This window comes from Momordica charantia (assembly GCF_013281855.1).
Source record: "Momordica charantia cultivar OHB3-1 chromosome 7 unlocalized genomic scaffold, Mcharantia_2.0 BLBB01000007.1, whole genome shotgun sequence".
In the NCBI taxonomy this organism is placed as follows: Eukaryota; Viridiplantae; Streptophyta; class Magnoliopsida; order Cucurbitales; family Cucurbitaceae; genus Momordica; species Momordica charantia.
Genome location: NW_028275165.1, coordinates 6,985,518 through 7,008,017, shown reverse-complemented (window position 1 = coordinate 7,008,017; position 22,500 = coordinate 6,985,518). Strand labels below are relative to the sequence as shown.

Here is a 22,500-nt window from a genome sequence, read left to right as displayed (position 1 = left end):
CGGGCAAGTATGGGGCAAAGTTGTTATCGTTTTGCCTACTGAAAGTTTATTTAGAAAGGAAAATGCAGTGATCGGGCTATTTCAACAATCCCAAATTTATTTTTAAAACATTTGATTTCGCTTTCTTCTTTTTAAGGTTGATTTTCCCTTTTGTTATTATGCTTCAAGAGCATGTTTCTTTCATTTTTCTTTGAGCTTTGTGACTTTGCTTTTCGCTCGAGTAAACGTCTTTACTTTTTCGTTAAGTCGAACCCGGTCAAGCCTGGTCGAAGCCTGTGTCAAGCCAGGTCCGTTATCTTTAGTTTCTTGTTGGTTAAATCGAACCCGGTCAAGCCTGGTCGAAGCCTGTGTCAAGCCAGGTCCGTTATCTTTACTTTTACTGTTTGGTTAATCGAACCCGGTCAAGCCTGGTCGAAGCCTAGGTCAAGCCAGGTCCTTTATCCTCTTTTTCCTGTCGTTTAAATTAAACCCGGTCAAGCCTGGTCGAAGCCTGTGTCAAGCCAGGTCCGTTACTTTAATTTTCCTGTTTGATTCAATCGATCCCGGTCAAAAGTCGTGATCGAAGCCTATGTCAAGCCAGGTCCATTCCCATTACTTTTATCTTTAGTTAAAACACAGGTCTGCTGCATCGTACCTATCAAGAAAGATCCACTGTCTTGAGCTTTAAAATAAAAATTTCGTCTTCCCAATACTTTGTCTTTTTGCCTTTGTCTACCCTTTTAGTTCCGCAAGAGTACACAAAAGGGGGCAAGCTGTAGACACCGTATTTGGCCCGACTACATTGTTTATTTATTTATTGTTTTATTTTATCTTTAATTTGGATTTTAGGCTAAGCTTTTATGTTTAATTGTGTTTTAAGGTAAAGTTTATTTTTAGCAAATATTAACTTTTTTTAATTATTAAGAATAAAAAACGTTTTTAAAAGATTTTTTTTTTTTTTTAAGTTTTTTTTGCCTCGTCAAAGGCCTACTTTCTTTTCCAGTTTGTTCCCCTTTTACCTCTAAGTTACTTTTTTTAGCATATTATACCGTTGCCCAGTGATGTATTTAAGAGGATGCAAAAGAGAGTTAAAGGGGGGAAGAGGGCTTGAAGTCAGAGAAAAAAAACTTTGTTTCTCTTAAATCCCATTCTTCTTTCTCTCTCTGTACAACCCACCGTATCCCTCTTCTTCATCACCTTCAGACTCATCTCTTCGCATTCTAGTTCTTTCCTCATCCATTTTGATAGCAGCTTCCAGCCCGACGACACCTGCAGCGGCACCCCGCAAGCCCGGCAGCTTCAGATCCGGCCACCATCAGCTACCAACTCCGGCCGTACTCCGACGAGTAAGGCCCACGACGGCGGCACCCGATCCGCGCCCTCGGCAACCTTGCGCCGCGACACGCCGGATTCAACCCGAGCACCTTCACCGGCGATTGACGACCTTCCCTGCGCAGCAGCTCCAGCCTGGCGGCCCGGCAGCAACGGCGGCGTGACACGAACAGCGGTGATTTCCCCCTGCAGCAATCTCCGACCAGCGAACCTCCTGGCTCCGGATCCAGCCCGCGCACAACAACTCCGCGACCCACGACCCTTGTGTAAAGCTCCGACGACTCGCGTGAAGACCTCGGACTCGACGAACAGAGGTGGAGAAAGAAGTATTTTTTTTTTCTTAAAACTAAAACTAACAGTTTTTTTTTTTAAATACCAAAAAACTTAAATGCTAATTTAAAAAATTGATAAATGCTTGTTTTGTTTTGTCTTTGAAAAAAGTAAAATTTTGAAAGAAATTAATTTTTTTTCTAAAACGGATTTTTTTTTTGTAAGGAAATCTTGTTTAAAATTAAAGTCTTTAAACAAAGATAAGATTTCCATTTTTATTTTAGAAATAAAATTTTCAAAGGTTTTATTTTCAAAAGAAATTAAGTTATAAAGCAAAACATGGCTTAGTGGCTAAAGACTCGGGTATTCACATCCAAGGCCCAAGATCAAGCCTCTCCAAGGGAATTGTTATTTATTTATTTATTTTTCTTCTTCTATTTTTTCAAAAACTCCAAGGACGGAAATTGGAATTTCCAATATTCCCGAGGTGATAAACTTTTTCTTAATGGCCTTCGTGTCACTCACAATTATTGGGTTCATATTTTATTGCAAAATATGAATTAGTAAACTGTGAGATATTTAAACAAAAATACAAAATTATTTTCTTTCCAGACCAAGTAAAACAATAGGATGATTTATGATAAAATGTGGTACCGTTTTCGAACGGGTGTTGTGGGGTGCTAACACGTTCCCTACACACAAATCGACTTCCGAACTAAAACTCTATTTTCGCAGACCATCTTGTCTGTTTTTTTAAATAGGTGACCAATCACACCTCGTATATGATTGGTGGCGACTCCAAACCCCTATCTCGAAAGAGACCCTTCAGGGGATACTGTCGGCCGCTCCGCGTCGCGATGATGTTGCGACAATTCTTATTAGACTTCTTGCTCTGTCGACACATCCAATTTTGAGCGTGATCGAGAGAGAAATGAGCGAGATCGAAAGGATCTCAGCGAAATCAAGAGGATTTGAACAAGATCGAGAGGATTTGAGTGAGATTGTGAGGATTTGAGCGAGAGCAAGAAGGATTTGAGTAAGAAGGAGATTCTTTGAGTGAGAATGAGAGAAATCTACACTATTGGCGCATTGGGATCTCATTGTTTGTTGTACGTTGCCTATATTGGACGATTTCTCATAGAAGGAAGGAGTGCAGTGCACTGAGACCTCCTTTTCTTTCTTTATTATTTATTATTGTTATTATTATTTATTAATTTGTAATAATTTGGGATTTCCCTTTCCTTACATTTTAACCCTCAAGATTATTTCTTTATGCATTTTTCCAATTCTAATTAATACTCATATTGGTTAAATTAAATTTTTTTCTTTTTCCTGTTAAATAAAAAACTCAATTGTTGTGACCTATAAAAACTAATACGTAATTAATTTCCTTAGACATCCTCTGTAAGCCATTTGTAACATTGACAATTTTTTGCAAAAGATTTCGAGAGAAAATCGTAGAAAAAATTGAGAAAGATGGAGAAGGAGAGAGAAGAAGAAAATAGAGAAATAATTGCAGCAAGAGAGAGAAAATAGGGAGAGGGGTGATTTAAGAAGAAAAATGATTTGAAGAAGGGTAAATATATAGTTTCACACAAAAAATGACGTAATAAAAATTATAGAAAGCTTAAGTTTTCAAACGTAAGGCAAAATTAAGTTTTGATTGGAAAAAGGGTTACTCAGCCCAAGAAAACCCCTTTATTTTTATAAATTAATGCTTTTCGATTTAAAGAATTTAGGTGCGACTTATCCCTGAATGATTAACATGATGTTTAAAAAAAAGTCGGAATATGGAAGTTTACGTGTATGTTATACTAGTCAAAAGTAAAAGATTGGAACTTCATATAAATAATTTAACGGAAGCCTTTAAGGTCTTCAAACGTTCTAAAATGAAGTTAAATCTAACGAAATGCGTCTTTGGAGTATCTTCAAGGAAATTCTCGGGTTTTATGGGCAACCAGCAAGGTATGGAATTTAATCTTGATAAAATTATAGGTGTTAGAGACATGGAACACCAGAAAAACCTCAAATAGCTCTAATGCTTAAATAGACAAATAGCAGTGTTAAATTGGTTTGTCTCTCGATCAACTAATGTTTACTATTCTTCGAGGTATTACGAAAAAAAGGCTAGTTTGAGTGGAGTATGGGTTGTCAAGAAACCTTCGATCAATTACAGGCATATCTCGGTTCCTCGTCGCTGTTACCAAAACCTACCTAGGGGACAACTTATTCCTTTATTTGGAAGTATTGGAAACTGCAGTCAGTTTAGTTTTAATCAAGAATGACGATGGTCGAAAATGTCCGATATATTGTACAACCAAGTCTATGATTGATGCAGAGATCAGATATCCGAGCTTAAAGAAGTTAGCACTAGCGCTGGTTACTTCGGCGTGCCGTCTATGTTCGTATATTCAGGTGCATAGAGTGATAATACTAACTAACTTCCCTTTTAAGATAAGTCTTCCAAAAGTTGGAAACTTCAAGAAGATTGATGAGATGGGGTGATTGAATTAAGTGATTAGGACATTAATTTTAAGTCCAGAATAGCTTTGAAAGTTCAAGTGATTATACACTTTGTCTTCGAATTGACTCTTAATACTTCGCAAACAACAATTGACATTGTATGTTGATGGATCATTGAACGAAAAAGGTTGTACAACAAGGGTCTTGTTATAACCACGCGAATGAGCCTGCTTCGAATACATACTTTGGTTTAGTTTTTTAACATTGAACAATAAAGTGACGTAAGAAGCACTTCTTGCAGGGCTAAGAATGGCTAGAGGAATGAGAATGCGTTTTTGCATGTTCTGAGTCACTCACAGTTGATTGTGAATTAAGTCACCAAGGAATTTTAGTATACAACGAAATGGGTAAACATATAAATAAGGTTCGAGAAGACCTTACCCAATTTATAGATTTTACAATTCGACAAATTCTAAAGTTGGTACACTCAAATGCTAAACGCTCTGCCAAACCTAGCATCAACTTATGAAACTGAATCTGAATACATGGATATCGAAGTTTGATCTTGCCGTTGAATGGTTAATATCATAGAGTTTTTTTTTGAAGGAGTAATCTGGATAATCGAACAGAAGATCGAAAACTCGGGCAAAAAGTAGTCCCCCATTATGTGATTCAAGAAGGAAAGCTCTTCAAGAGATGTTTTTCATTGTCGTTGGTCCAGTGACTGGATCCCAAGAGAAGAAAATTATGTTATAAGGGAAATCTATGAACGTATTTGCAAAAATAATTTAGAGCACGTTCGTTACTGACGAAGTAATTCACCAAGGATATTATTGGCCAAACAGTAGTGCAGACTACAAGAAGTTCTTCAAAAAATGTGACAAGTGTCTCGATCCTAAGAGAAGAAAATATGTTATAAGGGAAATCCATGAACGTGTGTGCAAAAATCATTTAAAGCACGTTTGTTAATGACAAAGTAATTCACCAAGGGTATTATTGGCCAAAACTTAGTGCAGACTACAGTAAGTTCATTAAAAAATGTGACAAATATTCAGAGGTTGGCAAATATACTGAGACAACCACCAAAACAACTCTCACCAATCTCAAGTCCCAGGCTATTTGCTCGATGGGGAATTGAATCGATCGAACAACTACCTAAAAGAAAAGGTCAACCTAAATTTACTATTGTTGCGATAGACTATTTCATCAAGTGGATAGAAGTCGAACCAATAGGAACAATAATGAAGGTAAAGATAACGAGGACGAATATGGTTTCCAGGATTGGCATTCCATACACCTTGATTACTAATAATGGGCGACAATCTGATAATGTAAAGTTTAAAGAGTTTTTTTCAAGCCTTGGAATCAAGTATCTATGTTCATCTCTCGATCATCCGTACATCAAGTATCTATGTTCTTAGGATGATGCCTTGAAGCTTTAGAATTATGCATTAGCTTTAAATTTATGTTGCTCTTTTTCTCCCTTTCTTTTTTCCTCTTCAATGTGGAGTTTAACAATAAGATTCTCCATAGACAACTCGTTTCGCTTGTGTTTGAGATAATATTTGAATTCTCTCTCGAAGAAGACAATTTCTCAATCATAGCAGCAAACTTGAAATGGTTCATTAATGACCAATCCTTAACTTTGCAAATCACTAATGATAATTTGCAACTCTTCCAATTGATTGACTAGCAACTTGGTATCAACCATTTTATAATCTAAGAATTTTACTACAGGGAATTTCTTAGTTCTACCATCTTCTAGCTTGTACTCCTTGTCTAATGCCTCTCGCAATTTCCTTGATGTATGAAAGGCATTGCAAAAGATATTATACAAGGTATCTGTAATGACCCCAATTTTTATATGCCATTAATAATATAATATTGAGATAATTACTCATAAAACATAATTTCATTAAAATAAAATAAGATAAAAACTTGTATTTTCATCTAAAAATGAAAATGATAACTTAATAAGACTTAACTTATAAATCTTTAGCAGCGGAAATCACAAAGTTATTATCCTTAAATAAAACAAGTAAAAATGTGGTATAGTCATAATTAAAAGTATAGATTATAAATAAAATTCAACTGTGTCTCATATCTCCTCCTCGTCAATGCCCAGGTCATCCTCGACGTTATTCTCGTCAACTATATAACTATCTGTAAAAAAATTGAAACAACATGGTATGAGTATAAAAAAAAATACTCAGTAAGTAGTTCTCATCATAAGGAACCTTTCATGCTCAAACACACACATCATGCTTATATGCATGCATACCTCAACCTAACATATAAACCAACGAACAACTTAACTTAACATACTTGTGCTTGCTAACATAAACTTACATATCTAAATCCTTAATTTGGCGCCATGCTATACAGAAATACCCCATACCATAACCGTAAATTCCGCATGTAATATTTATAGGGTAATTACCCCCCATAAATACCATTAACATGAACTAATTTGTTTCCTAAGGCCCAGCCTTTAGCAGAAACCATACATGTCATATCATACATCTAGCTGCATAGCATAACTGCTTAATTTGGGTATTTCATGCATAACATTAATCTTACCTAAATCCATGACACATAAGACTACTGACTTCACTATGAATGCAATGCATCACACATTATGTCATGCTTTACCTAAACATGATTTGCTATTAAACATACTTAAAATGACATGAGAAAGCCATAGAATCATAACATGCTTTGTAATACATAAAATTTAACCACTATTACCATTCAATAACAAAATATATTTAAGCAACATGAATAACATAATTCAATAACAAAACAATGCAACACATAACATAATTCACTTACAATCAAACAATAATACAACAAAACATACAAGACGGTAACTTATGATAGAATCCACTTACCTGAACTTCGTAAACTAAAGGAAATTCCTTAAAGCTTCCTAATAACAATTAACACAACTAAAATTAGGACTCAATTACCTAAACTAAGATTTCTCTAATAAGTTCTCATAACTAGATATGTTCACTATTCTACTAGTAGAAATCACTTAATAATTAACCTAGTCCATAATAATCATAAAATATATATATAAATTTGTGAAAAGTAATTTTAAATCTTCATATTAACCTCTGATTTATATACTATAATATCGATAAAAACAATTTACTGATTTTGCAAATTTACAAAAAAACTAGAGAAAACACATAGCACTAGTTTTCACAATTTTAAACCGTAGGCAAAACTAATCATAAAAATCAATTTGAATGCATTCAAATACATTTTAGGTTAGTTTTCACAATTAAAGGTGCTGGTCATGGTCTCAAAAATTCAGAATTAACAATCCAAAATTTGATACTAAACAAGCTAAAACTATGAAAATAATATAAACCGTTAAAAACCCAATTTTATGAACATTTTTAGGACCTTTTAAATTCAGATTTTCAGATCTCAAATCAACAAAAATAAGGCCTAAACAGTACCTATTTTATCCTAATAATGAACCCTTAAAATAATTTACACAAGGAAGAATGATGCTTACCGTTGATGCGTTTTCCTCTCTACCGTAAAGAATAAAAAGAGAAAATTTACAGCAACTGAGAGAGCTTGAAATGATGATGGAAACCTTAGAAAATGGATATGAACATGCTTAGGCTCTATAAAAATTATTAGGAAAAATCTACTTACAAAACTAGACTAAAAGAAACCGTTCTTACCGAAAAGACAAAACCGCGATGAACGATCCTTGAAGGGACTTGGAAAAGCAACCACAACTCCTCTAAGGTGTGATTTAAAACATAGGATAGATGATTGAGAGGAAATTTTCAGATTTGTTTAGAAATGTTCTCGGAGGAAAATGAATGAAACAAACATAGGTAACTTAAGGAGAATGGCTTGGAAGATGAAACAAACATGAATCTTGGAAGATGGAACAAACTTCTTCTCTCTCCTCATGCATGGCCAATTACTTAATGGGATTGTTAGTGTTTTTTTGGTCTTCCTAACTAACTTAATTACTACATGTGTCTCTTGGGTGGAAGGTGGGTTATATTGCCTAATCATGGTTAGTGGAAGGTGAATTATATTGCCTAATCATGGTTATGAGTAAAGTAAAACTTTCTATATTCCCCCAATTAAGTTAATTTAATTAAGGTAGAAAAATAAAGAGTAAAATAAAGGTAATATGGGGCTTTACTTGGTTAATTACCTTAAAATAAAACTTTGTATAAAATGTTTGAAACTTTATAAATACTCAAATAATGCTACCATTACAATTACCATATTTCACAACATTTATCTAATTACTAAAGTAGTATTGTTAATTTTGTTACATAAATACAATTATAATCTCGCTAATCTTATTAATCTCTTATGCATATTTATTTTTGATTCACATACATTGTTTATGCAAGGATATGCACAACAGTGTATCTCTGATCGCAGCTCGAACTCGGTCTCCGGACCGATCTGAACACTTGGGCGGACCTGCACAAAAAGGTGAGCACTCCGACGATCAAGTCAGTATAGGTCGGATTCCCAGTTTTAGTTCGAGGTAAAAAATCATCGTACCTGATCGTGAAGTGAGGTCCTCTACTTATGGGTGGTAGTCCCGTTAATCTCGAGACGGTTACACCCGGTAATCTCGGGACCGACGGTTACACCCGATAATCACGCCGCTGACAGTAGCTCACATCGGCCCCCACCGAGCTTCCCGGTAGATCGGACCTTGGCCAGGTCGCACATCGGCCCTCATACTTAGCACCTGTCAACGCTAGTGGTGGTGATCTCGGCGGTTCGAGCTGGGCCTGACTCATGAGTCATCTTGGAGCACCAGTAGCGGTCCTCCACGTGTCCAGGGTATTCTCTTCCCCAAACATTGGCCCCCTTTCTGTCTGGTCCGATCTCGACCTGGCAGAGAAGTTCATTCGACTTGCTTTGGACACGTGGCGACTTCCTATTCATGGGAAAACATAACTGTTGCGGTGGATTTATCGTCGGAATATTCAAATATTCCGACGCTTCGGATTTTCGGGAAGATCCTAGCCGCTCGTTGATTACACGTGTACGGTGGGGAAATTTTTCCGACGAGCTATAAATACCCCAGTCCTTCAGGTCATACCTTACGCTTCCTGAATTCTTGGAGTTCGATCTGAAAGCAGCTCGAACCCTTGCTAGGTCGGTCTCTTTCCTCACTTTCTTTTTCGAACATAGTTTTCATGTCGTCCTCTTTTAGCAGCGACTTGGGATCCGAAGAGGAATTAGCTCGTAGGTTAGAGTTCGAGCTCGAGGAGATAGAAAACTTTAGGTTCTCCGATGACGGGGAGGATAGTGACGCTTCCACCTCGGGTCAGGGTCTGGAATACCCTTCTAGGATACCCGAGCACTACCTCAGATCCCTTTGTAGGGGGTTCGCTATCCATGAGAACATCCTCCTTAGGATTCCGGAGGAGGGGGAGAGAGCTGACAATCCTCCAGAGGGATGGGTCACTCTCTACTTCAAAATGTTTGAGTACGGCCTCAGACTTCCCCTTCACCCTTTCGTCCAAGAATTTCTCTTCCGAACTGGGCTGGCTCCGGCTCAAGTGGCCCCCAGTGGGTGGGGTGTCATTTTTGCTTTGGCCATCCTTTTTTGGTTACGAGCTCGGGACAACGAAGAGGCCGAGCTGCTGGACGTAGACCAGCTCCTCGCGTGCTTCGTAGCGAAAAGGATAGCTAAGAAGCCCGGTCGGTACTATATGTGCGCAAGGAAAGGCGCAGGAGGTATAGTTAAGGGGCCGACCTCCATCAAGGGATGGGTGAGGAAGTGGTTCTACGCTTCTGGGGAATGGCTTGCAAAGGACGAGTTAGGTCGTTCCTTCTTTGACGTTCCCACTAGGTTTGGGAACCTAGGTACGGAGTAGTTCTTACTTTTTGTGATTTTCTTTCCTGTCATTCAGGTCTAACTCGGACTTTGTCTTTGTGCAGTATCAATCCGACCGGTCCCCGAGCTTACTCAAGCCTCCTTCGACACCTTGAAGTATTACAAGGAGCACTTTCCGAGGGGCAGGAAGGTCGGAACCTTGGTGACCGACAAGCTGCTGCTTGAGTCCGGGCTGCTAGATTACAACTCTGCAGTTCGTCCCATTGAATCCTCAAGGCCGAACTCCGAATTAGGTATGCCGAGCTTGCTACCCCCTCATTTTCCTCTAACTTTGTGCTGATTTCTTTCCCTTGTTTTGCAGCCATGGTTTGCGGATTTGCGAGTAACGTGAAACGCAAGTCCAAGGGCCGAGCCCATGCTCTCGAGCCACCCAGAGTTCGGAACCCGCAACTCCTGCTGTGGCAGGGCCAGCCTCAGAAGATCCAGCCCCAGTGATCAAGCTGGAGTCTTCTGGGGGTCCTTCGCGGGAGAAGCGCCCAAGGGGTCAGACCGAGGCGGTGGACGTCTCGTCGTTGGGCGAGGAGGTGAGGGAGGAGGCCCCTCTGAAGTGGAGGAGGAAGAATAAGAAGACCACCTCTCCCTTGGAGGTCGGAGCTCGTGGGGCCCTGCCTGCGAGCTTCGTAGATCGGGTGGACGATCCTGAAGCCAGGATGGTTATAAGCATGTGTGCTGATTTTGAAGCATGGATGGTTCACATGCCTATTTTGAAGCATCTGTGCTGTGCATGTGATTTCATGTCGATGATGATTATAAGAGATTGTTGAGTTTTCTGTTCTATGCCTGACTAAGCTTTGAGCTATTTCCTTTGTTTATTTGATAAACTCATTTTCTTTTATGTCTTTTTGATCTTTACAAACTTTAAGCTTTTTCTTTGCCCCTATATAGGAAGTCCTTGTCTTTTTTACTGTTAAGCCTTTTTCATCCGATGCAAAAGTCTTTTCCGAGTGAGGACACTGTCTCTCTTAAGTTTGAGGGGGATAGTCGTTGTGTCAGTCGTTGTTTTAGAAAGATAAAGTGTTATTTATATTTTAAAAATCATGCTATTTTCTTTTGAAAAAGAGTCAGTTGGAAAAACAAATGCTATTACAAAAAGAAAGTGTTGAAAAACACTTTGCTTAAAAAAAAAAAAAGAAAAAAGAAACAAAAGTTGCAAAAGAGTAAAAAGAGTCTTGTTGAGAGAAAATAAGAGTGGGGAAAAGACTTGTGTTAGAAAGAAAAGAGTGGTCAAAACAATGAGAGTTAAAGAAAATGTATTTATGATTTCCGAGTCCTACTGTAGACACCCATTTAGTTTTAGGTTGGGTGTTGACTTTGAAAATAACAGTAAGGATGGTGATAAGTGACTTCGTGTTTCTCATTGTCGTCATTTTATGACCTAGCTGTTAGTTCAAAGTCTTTCTACGAGTAGCTGTGGTTGAAACCGATGTTAGTGTGTGGAAACCTCAGGGGCTAGTAGCCGGTCTTTTAGATGTAAAAGTCTTAGTGTAAGGAGGGAGTGTGCAGATTCCTTAGGGGTATTTGAAAACGTTTTCTGTTTTTGAAAGGAAAAAGGATTTTGAAAGAGAATGTTTTTATCATTTCAAACTTGGTTTATAGTGACTAAGCTTACAAAGGCAATAGAATGGTAGGCTTTGACATCTTCTCCCTGAGACAATTTATGATTGAACATCTCGGTTGCTTTTGCTTTTCCTTGTCCATGTGTTAGAAAGCTGATTAAAGTTGCTAAGTTTTGCTTGAGGACAAGCAAAAAGTTAAGTTTGGGGGTGTGATTACGCTTGTTTACATGCGTAAAAAGAAGGTTTTAGATGCTGTTTTTACTATGTTTCGGATTTTTCTTGGTCGTTTGAGTTTCAATTCATGCAAAATTCATGTATTATGGTTTGTGGTTGGCTTATATTGTATTTATGACATTTTAGGACCATTTGGGAGTGCAAATTAATCAAAAGAAGCAAAAAGTCGGAAATACCTACATGGGAGGCGCCAGGCGCCCGGGAAGGCTGCAGAAAACAGTTTTTCTTCCAACTTTGCCCTTAATGAAACGCGTCTTCCAATGCGTTTTGGTGGTTCCAACCGATGCATACGTGTAGAAGAAGTGTTCCACTATCAGTTTGAGCACGATTTGGTCAGTCAAAAGAGTTGGAAATGGGTGATTCACCATCGTTTTAGGACCTACCTAACCAATTCTGCACAGCTATAAATTCCAGCAGCTTCTCCACCAAATGCATCAAGCCTTGCTTCCTTCTCTTGATCATTTTTAGTGTTTCTTTGTTGCTTTCTAAGTACTTTTGAGTTGCTTTCATTAGTTGCTTTTGGTTTTTAAATCCCGAGCACTTTACATTCTTTTATTGAGCTTTGTTTTGTTTCCATTTGTACTTAGTTATTTTCTACTTATTCAAATATATAAAAATCTAGCACTTTGCTTATCTTCCCTTTGCCTTTACTTTATTTTTAGTTAAGAGAGTTGTTTTTTTGGAGGAAAGAGCACGTGACACTCCCCCTTGCTTGAAAGAGAAGGGCGAAACTCTCAATCCCGATAAAAACTCTCCGTTAGTTAACTTTTGTTTTTCACACATGCATTCTAATTTCAACCATTTTACGTGCTGTATTTTCTTCAATATGTCTTTCTAAATTCCCGTCTCTAGCCCGGTTATGGATAGTTAGCCTTTTATTTCTAAAAAGGGTTGCTAAGAAGTAGTGTTTTTGCTTTCCATTCATTGCTCAACATGTTTTCCCAAAAAGTTAGGATTTAGAGAAGGCCACTGTAAGTCTTAACAAGTCAATACTGAAAAGGTTGCTTATTTGCATTGTTGAGTGGTTAAACCGAGGAGAGGAGCGCCTTAGACATAAGGGTTCTGCTTAAGTAGCTTAGACATAGGACCTTAACCCGAGGTTGCGACTATTTCCATCCTAAAACTAAGATATCTCTCATAATAGACATATTAGGGAATGTCTTAGGACTTTGAACTTGCTTAGACATAAGTCAAGTGAGAAGCGTAGTCGTTGGTTTCTAAAGTAAAATGCATATTGTCCTTAGCATGTCCTTGATTCTTTGTTGGCTAACTTGAAGTAATTCGGGCTAGGTTTTATCATTATAAGTCCAAATCCCAAATCCAAAACCATTATTTGTGACCACTTCCCATTTTACAAGAATCACTCATTTCAACATTCACTATTCTTTAAAACTTTAGAGTTTGGAAATTATTTAGAAGTCCTTGAGGATCGATACTTGGATACTCCATCCATTTTATATTACTCTGACAGGTGTGCGCTTGCATCTATATAATTGTTACCACGCTTAGTGCGTGCGTTCAGCATAACCACCAGTCAAGGTCCGTTCTCCGCCCTTCGATACTCAGCTCGGCCATTGGAGAAGGATCCCTTGTCCTTGGACTTGGGATCTGCCTTTTCTATATCTTTTCCACTTCTGCCCCGGCCGATCTTTCGTTCTGGTCGGCCGGTTTTGGTTCGGAGGAGCTCCTGTCCATCGATGACTTTCTTCGCCTTCTGAAGCACTTCGGCGAAGGTGGCCGGGGCCTCCTCTCCAAGCTTCACCGTGAAGGCTTCGTCGGCTAGACCGGTGAGAAAATAGCACATGGCCGAGTCATCGGACCAGTGTGCGACCTTCAATTGCTCCTCCTGGAACCTAGTGACATATTCTCGCAGCGTCTCACCCTCCTTCTGTCTGATGGTGGCGAGATGGGTCGCTGTCTTTTTGTCATAATGCCGAGAAGAGAACTGGGCGAGGAACTCCCTTCTCAGCTGAAAGTAGGTCGAGATCGACCTGACTGGCAGTCTCCGATACCACAATCGCGCGCTGCCAGTAAGCGCGATCTGAAAGGCGCGACATTTGATTGCGTCTGATGCCGCTTGAAAATCCATAAGGCCCTCAAAGACCTCAACATAATCCTTAGGTCCTTTGACCCATCATAAGGTTTCACGGTAGGAGCTTTGAACTTCGGAGGGATCGGTGCTTCCAAAACGTCCGAGGTGAAAGGCGATTCTCCTAGGTCGCCATCGTTCAATGGACCTTCTTTCTGCTCACATTTGGCCTTTAAGGCCTCAACCTGAGCATCGAGCTTGCCCCTCAGCTGGTCGAACTCCTCCCTTGTGATCATCCCTGCGGGAGTTGCTGGGTTGTGAAAAGATTCAGCCTGCTGGTTGGAGCTCCGATGTGAGCGGGATGGTGACTGTCCTTTTCGGAAGGATGAGCCTCTCTTTCTGTTGAGATGCTCACAGAGGTCTCCCCTCTGGCGAGTGTGTCCCTCGCTCTCGTTGTCTTCGGGATGTTCCTCCTCGACTGGGCCGAGGTTGGAACCCCTTTACTCGCGTATGTGAATGCGCGTCACTCGATTTTCAGATCGGAACCCTGCGCCTGCAGCTAGTATCATTTCGTTATACATTTCCTCCATGGACCGCATTTGTGTGCGCATTGCCTCCATTTCTCTCTGGAGTGCGTCAAAGTTCTCACTTGTTGGAGCCGAGGTTGGACCCCAGGCGCCCTTCTTAGAGGTCCCACCTCGGCCACGGGTGGCCTTGGATGTCCTTGGGTGCGCAGGTGGTAGGACAGGCGCGGTGATTCGTGCCGACCTGCGGAGGGGTTCTGTTGCTAGGCCGTCGTGACCTTGCCCCTGTACCAATGCTGCTCCGACCTCCCTTTGGTGGGCATCGCTGGCAGCTAGAGTCCTTCGATCTGCCGTATTGGTCGAGTTTGCTGGTTGAACCATTTTAGCTCGCGTGTTCGTTTAAAAGAATTGGGATGACTTAGATTGTCGACTCCCCACAAACGGTGCCAAATGTTTATGCAAGGATATGCACAACAGTGTATCTCTGATCGCAGCTCGAACTCGGTCTCCGGACCGATCTGAACACTTGGGCGGACCTGCACAAAAAGGTGAGCACTCCGACGATCAAGTCAGTATAGGTCGGATTCCCAGTTTTAGTTCGAGGTCAAAAATCATCGTACCTCATAGTGAAGTGAGGTCCTCTACTTATGGGTGGTAGTCCCGTTAATCTCGCGACGGTTACACCCGGTGATCTCGGGACCGCCGGTTACACCCGGTAATCTCGGGACCGACGGTTACACCCGATAATCACGCCGCTGACAGTTGCTCACATCGGCCCCCACCGAGCTTCCCGGTAGATCGGACCTTGGCCAGGTCGCACCTCGGCCCTCATACTTAGCACCTGTCAACGCTAGTGGTGGTAATCTCGACGGTTCGAGCTGGGCATGACTCTTGAGTCATCTTGGAACAGCAATAGTTGTCCTCCACGTGTCCAGGGTATTCTCTCTCCCAAACATTGGCCCCCTCTCTGTCTGGTCCGATCTCGACCTGGCAGAGAAGTTCATTCGACTCGCTTTGGACACGTGGCGACTTCCTAGTCGTGGGAAAACATAACTGTTGCGGTGGATTTATCGTCGGAATATTCAAATATTCCGACGCTTCGAATTTTCGGGAAGATCCTAGCCGCTCGTTGATTACACATGTACGATGGGGAAATTTTTCCGAGGAGCTATAAATACCCCCAGTCCTTCAGGTCATACCTTACGCTTCCTGAATTCTTGGAGTTCGATCTGAAGGCAGCTCGAACCCTTGGTAGGTCGGTCTCTTCCCTCTCTTTTTCGAACATAGTTTCCATGTCGTCCTCTTTTAGCAGCGACTTAGGATCCAATGAGGATTTAGCTCGTAGGTTAGAATCCGAGCTCGAGGAGATAGAAAACTTTAGGTTCTCCGACGACGGGGAGGATAGTGATGCTTCCACTTCGGGTCAGGGTTTGGAATACCCTTCTAGGATACCCGAGCACTACCTCGGATCCCTTCGTAGGGGGTTTGCTATCCCTGAAAACATCCTCCTTAGGATTTTGGAGGAGGGGGAGAGAGCTGACAATCCTCAAGAGGGATGGGTCACTCTCTACTTCAAAATGTTTGAGTACGGCCTCAGACTTCCCCTTCACCCTTTCGTCCAAGAATTTCTCTTCCGAACTGGGCTGGCTCCGGCTCAAGTGGCCCCCAATGGGTGGGGTGTCATTTTTGCTTTGGCCATCCTTTTTTGGTTACGAGCTCGGGATAGTGAAGAGGCCGAGCTGTTGGATGTTGACCAGCTTCTCGCGTGTTTCGAAGCGAAAAGGATAGCCAAGAAGCCTGGTCGGTACTATATGTGCGCAAGGAAAGGCGCATGAAGTATAGTTAAGGGGCCGACCTCCATCAAAGGATGGGTGAGGAAGTGGTTCTACGCTTCTGGGGAATGACTTGCAAAGGACGAGTCAGGTCGTTCCTTCTTTGACGTTCCCACTAGGTTTGGGAACCTAGGTACGGAGTAGTTCTTACTTTTTGTGATTAACTTTCTTTCTTGTCATTCAGGTCTAACTCGGACTTTGTCTTTGTGTAGTATCAATCCGATCGGTCCCCGAGCTTACTCAAGCCTCCTTCGACACACTGAAGTATTACAAGGAGCACTTTCTGAGGGGCAGGAAGGTCGGAACCTTGGTGACCGACAAGCTGCTGCTTGAGTCCGGGCTGCTAGATTACAACTCTGCAGTTCGTCCCATTGAATCCTCAAGGCCGAACACCGAATTAGGTATGCCGAGCTTGCTACCCGCCCTTTTCCTCTAACTTTGTGCTGACTTCTTTCCTTTGTTTTGCAGCCATGGTTTGCGGATTTGCGAGTAACGTGAAACGCAAGTCCTAGGGCCCAGCCCATGCTCTCGAGGCCGCCCAGAGTTCGGAACCCGCAACTCCTGCTGTGGCAGGGCCAGCCTCAGAAGATCCAGCCCCAGTAATCGAGGTGGAGTCTTCTGGGGGTCCTTCGCGGGAGAAGCGCCCAAGGGGTCAGACCGAGGCGGTGGACGTCTCGTCGTTGGGCGAGGAGGTGAGGGAGCAGGCCCCTCTGAAGCGGAGGAGGAAGAAGAAGAAGACCACCCTCCCCTTGGAGGTCGGAGTTCGTGGGGCCCTGCCTGCGAGCTTCGCATATCGGGTGGACGATCCTGAAGCCAGGATGGGCGGGACGTCCGACGTGACAGCACGGTTCAGAGTTGAACCGTCAAGTTCTGGGGTGAGGGACCAGGTGTCCCGCATCTCAGCTGCAAGTTTGGACCGCTGGCTAAGAAGGGCGTCCAAATTTGTAAGTGACCCGGGGTCCGTTCTGCAGAAGACCATCGACTACGCCGCTGAGGTAAGATTGGTGTCTTCATTTTTGCTCAATTTACCTAACAGGCAGCTCGGTCTAATTTTCTTCTTGGTGTTTTTCCTCAGGCGTTCATTGCTTCCATTCAATCGGCTCTAGCTGTAAAGGCCGAGCTGGATGGAAGGGAAGCTCTGGCAGCGAGGGAGAAAGAGGAGTTCTCTGCTGCCTTGGAGGCTGCTTCCTCCACCATGAAGGATGAGCTGCTGAAGGCTCACTCTGAGGTGGACATTTTGGTGGCGTTGGGTTTCTTTCTAGCCATTGTCTCCAACTTGCAGTGACTGACACAACGGGACTTCCAGCAACGACATAGCTCGACCTGGCAGGAAGAATACAAACTCCAGCTACCCATCCTGGTGTAGCGACAACCAGAACTTCTGCGACCTCTATTCTGGTGATTGAGTTAGCTTAAGTGAGTAAAGGAGGTGTTTTTTTATTTTTTATTTTGTTAATAAACAAAAATGATTTTGGAAAATGTTTGTTTGTTTTTTCTTTTACTAGTAAACCAAACCAAAATTTTTATAAAAGGTTTTGAAACAAAATCGAATAAGAGTTTATTTTAACTAAGTTGGAAAAAAGTTTTCTTTGAAAGTAAAGTTATTAGGAAAGTTTAAGAGGAAACAAATTTTGCTTTTAAAAATACAAAGTACTATTTGCTTTTTAAAATGAAATCATTATTAAATAAGGTTTTGAAAAAATTGAATAGGAGTTTATTTTAAATAAGTTTGGTTATATGATTTTTTTATATATATAAATAAAAATTAAACGAATTTCAAATCCCTAAAATAAATTTTTTTTTTACTTTTGGTTAATATATATATATATATATATTAATACAAATTTCGAAGATAACTTTGTTATTTAAAAAGACCCTTAATTACATATCTTAGTGTATGACATAGTGGCAAAAGCATTGGATGTTGACATCTATAATGATTATTTATTTATTTATTTTACTTTATTTCATCTTTTATTTCATTGTTTTTACCAAATAATCATTTTAATTTTTTTTTCTTCTTTCTAAATAAAGGATTTTCGTTTAATTTTTTTAAAACAAAATTCAAAAATAAAATGTTTGAATTATAAAAAAGAATTTTAAGTTGCATCTTAAGGTGTTGGCACATTGGAAAGACACTTGGGTAATAATACTCATGGCTGAAGTTTGAATCCTTGTGGGCCTCAAATTAAATTTTATTTCATTTTTTTAATCACTTTTTTAAATGATTATTTCGGAAGCTCCAATGACGGAAATTGGGACTTTCCAATATTCTTGAGGTGATAATTTGTTTTTCTAATGGTCTTTGCGCCACTCATGCTTGTTGGTTCATATTTTATCGCAAAATATGAACCAATAAATTTGTGACATTTAAAATCAAACACAAAAGTATTTTTTTCCTTTTGGACCAAGCATAATAGGATAATTTTCGACAAACTATGGTACCGTTTTCAAACGGGTGTCGTAGGGTGCTAACACCTTCCCTACGCTCAACCGACTCCCGAACCAAAATTTTGTTTTCGTAGACCAAGTTTTTTTTTTAAATAGGTGACCAATCACACCTCGTAGATGATTGGTGGCGACTCCAAACCCTAATCTCGAAAGAGACCCGTCAGGGGATGATGTCGGCCGCTCCGCGTCGCGATGACGTTGCGATAGCTTGGCGACTCCACTGGGGACCTTAGTGAGTCAAGCCATTATTTTTGTCATTTATTATCTTATTATATTTCTTTTTTTTTTGTCCTTTCTTGTTCCCTTTGTTTTTTTTTTTGTATTATTAATTTGGTTTGGCATCATATGCATCTTACACAAATACACAAGCCTCCTACCCACGCTTTACCTTTAAGATTAGATCGGAGACTGAGTAGTGTGACCTTCGTGGAATTTCGGTTCCCGTGCAGGCGCATGAAATTCTTCACTCAAGTTGACCATACTGCGCAAGCGTATGGAAGATTTGGGGGCCGCTTCCCTCTAGGTTGTGTAGGCTTTAACTTTACACTCATTTTAGCATCAGATTTCTGCTATTTATTTATTTGTTTGTTTAGTTTGTTTCCGTTGGTGTTAATAAAGTGATTTGTTTAAAAGAGTCTCATGCATTCTCTCACTTAATAATCGTCCAAGAATTTTACAACAATAAAAAAAGAGTTTCGCAACTTTCGCTTTAAATTTATTTTCTGCCAATTTTACCAAAATTGACCTAAGTCTTAAATCATTAACATTGACAGTAAATTAAAGCATGAGTTCCAGTAAGGCTCCTACCCAAGAGTGGAAAGAGCAAGACCAAGAAATTGTCCGTCAATGGTCAGAGAACATGCAGCATACTCATGGTGACGCATTATCACAGAATGTAATCATGCCATTTCAAAATGTAACGTTTCCAGAAAATCAGTTGGATATCTTGAAATGTTAATGGGAAGGTTTAAGAGCAGATAGAAAGACCCAGTTCATAAAAAAATATGGCCACATAGCGCAACTCCTGTACATGCGAGTAAACTTCTCAGTGTTGAGAGCATTAGTTTGACATTGAGATCCGACCTATAGATGCTTTACTTTTAGCTCAATGGAAATAACCCCAACTATCAAGGAATACCACACCCTCTTACAAATACCACTACAGGAGAAAATTGAGGTTTATTCCTATGATGGTGGGTTTACGTTGAAAAGGGCAGTATCGCTGCTTGTAGGGAAGATATCTGCTGGTGAGATTGAAAAACATGTGAAAAGGAAGGGAGAAAACACATGCTTGCCGATAGAATATATCCTGAGTCTTCAGCAGAGGTTCGTTAATGAAGAAAGGGAGCTATCGCTATTAGCTCTGTGCTTATTCAACTTGGTTTTATTTCCTAAAGTTAGTGGGTACGTTGAAGAGCGGCTGGTCAAGCTATTTGTCAAGGTAGAGATGAGGGTTAATCTTGTAATACCCATCCTTGCAGAAACTTTCCGAGCACTAAATTTTTGCAGATCGCGAGGAGTAGGGAAATTTATAGGCTGTGCTCAGCTGCTATACATTTGGATCCTCAGCCATATAAATTGTCCACCAGAGTTCAAGTGTCCTCAGGTCAAATTTTCAAGATCGTGGAGTAGATTACAAAATCCCATCCTTGAATTCAACCAAGCAGATTGGAGTCAAATCCACCCAGGGAAAGAAGAGTGGAGCATTTTCTTCGCAGGACTAAGGTCAGAAGATGTGGAGTGGAGGGCCCGATGGATGTCAACCAAACCTATGATGTATAGGTGTGGTAAATTTCACAGTCTACCGTTATTGGGTCCATGTGGATGTGTATCTTATGCCCCATTAATGGTATTGCGCCAGATATGGGTACGTCAGTTTATCCCAGCCACACATGACTTAAGAAACTCTGAATTTGCCTATGATGTTCGGTTTTGCAAAAACAAAATTCAGGAGGTTGTAAAGGCGTGGAAGGCGATTGTCAGAATCCAAAGTGGCAATTATCACGATAATATATTTGAAGGATACGAACAGTGGCATTCGAGTAGAGGAAAAACTGTTGTTCTCCTACAAACCGACAAGGGCAAAGGGAAGCTAGAGGTTCCCACTGGGATAATTCTTTCTGAAATGAGCCCAAATCAGTCCACTCAGCGGAAGGTCGCAGGATAGAATACGAGCTGCGAGAAGGGAACCTCATACCGGCTAAAGAAAGACTACAACTAGGGTTCAATCAAAATCTACCTTGAAGCATTGAGCTGGAATTACAGCAGGCAAAAGGGAGGTCGGTTACCAAGGGAAAGAAAACAGACCGCTAGAAGTACATGTTCGGGACCCTAACCGAAGAATGTACGAAAATAGCTGACAGCCTTGAAGGCGCGAGACAATCAAATATCACAACAAATGTCTTCTCTACAAACAGAAATCATGTCCCTTCGTGAAAAAGTCATTGTGTTGGAGGAGAAAGAAGTACAGTTAGCTCAGTATGCTCAAGAAAATCAAAAATTAAGGGAAACTGTCCAGGCGCTTTCAAGCCGTCTCGACAAAACCCAGAATGCTGTTGACTGGTTAATGCATGATTATGCCCATATCATGGAACAATACAACCAAGTGGGGTATCAATTAGACCATGTGAGGCGTGATAACACATTGTTGCGTCATAATTCAGAGCATGTACTCACCCAAGTCAGACAGGCAGCCCGTAGGGCAGATGGTTTAGCTGAAGAGGCACGAGCTCTCACGTCTGCCATTGCCCCTACACAGCCGAATGGCAAAAGCACACTAAAGTTCTTGAGCAAACTTCGGCGAGATCTAGAACATTGGGGATAGTTTTATTAACACTCTGCTTTAATGTGCTTTCAATTCCATGATTTAAGCATTGTGGTTCAAATTTGGCATAATTGTTGTTTTCTTGTAATCTTCATTTATTCATTTATCCAATTTATAATAAAGTCACAAACTTATTTATTTATGGTTTTCTTTCTCTTTCTTTTTGTCTTCTATTTTTCTAAAAAGCAAAAGGGATTGTTCAAGATAGCTCGCTCACTGGCACCCCATCGCACTTACCGTACCAGACACAGGGCAAGATTGATGATGGAAGATCAAAAAGCCAAGCAGGAGAAAACAAGGAAAGATATTGATGAGTTGCAAGAAAAGTTAGATGTCATCCTCCTCGCATTGGAAAAAGGCAAAGCGGCTGTGGATCCTGCTACACCTAGCAACCCTATCCATGAGCCGCAAAAAATCCCGCCTTATCCACCTTGGTATGGTCCACCTCTTAGGCCAGTGGCAAAGGGTTTCATGCCACAATATACAACGTACAACCCTCTATATTACGTCCCGGTTGGTTAGTATCCGCATTCCTTTGTTAAGGGAGCTCAGCAAATCCCAACCAACATCATTTTTTGAGAGCCCGAGCAAATGATGTCACCCCCTCAGTCCTTAACCTAGGTGGTCTCCCAGCCAAGACAGACCCAGTCGGACAAAATGCCCCCAGTAATGAGAAGTTCGAAGTTCTGGAGGAAAGATTAAGAGCAGTAGAGGGGACATATGTTTTTGGCAACATCGATGCCTCACAATTGTGCTTGGTGTCTGGATTAGTCATACCTTCAAAATTCAAGGTGCCAAAGTTTGTGAAGTACGATGGTTCTTCTTGTCCTAAGAATCATCTTAGAATGTACTGCAGGAAGATGGCAGCGTACGTCCAAAATGACAAATTGTTGATACACTGCTTTCAAGATAGTTTATGTGGTCCAGCCTCTCGTTGGTACATGCAGTTAGATAGCTCTCATGTTGACTCATGGAAGAATCTGGCCGACTCCTTCCTAAAAAAATATAAGCATAACATAGACATGGCTCCAGATCGCTTAGATTTACAGAGGATGGATAAGAAGAGTACAAAGAGCTTTAAAGAGTATGCTCAAAGGT

General features: G+C 40.8%; 1 protein-coding gene across 1 annotated transcript; it reads left to right on the top strand.

The window, feature by feature from the left end:
* The first annotated feature begins 19,686 nt into the window (after positions 1–19,686).
* On the top strand, positions 19,687–20,745 carry LOC111018820 (uncharacterized). Its single transcript, XM_022295067.1, has one exon. The coding sequence runs from the start codon at positions 19,687–19,689 to the stop codon at positions 20,743–20,745; it is 1,059 nt and encodes a 352-aa protein (XP_022150759.1).
* The last annotated feature ends 1,755 nt before the right edge of the window (positions 20,746–22,500 follow it).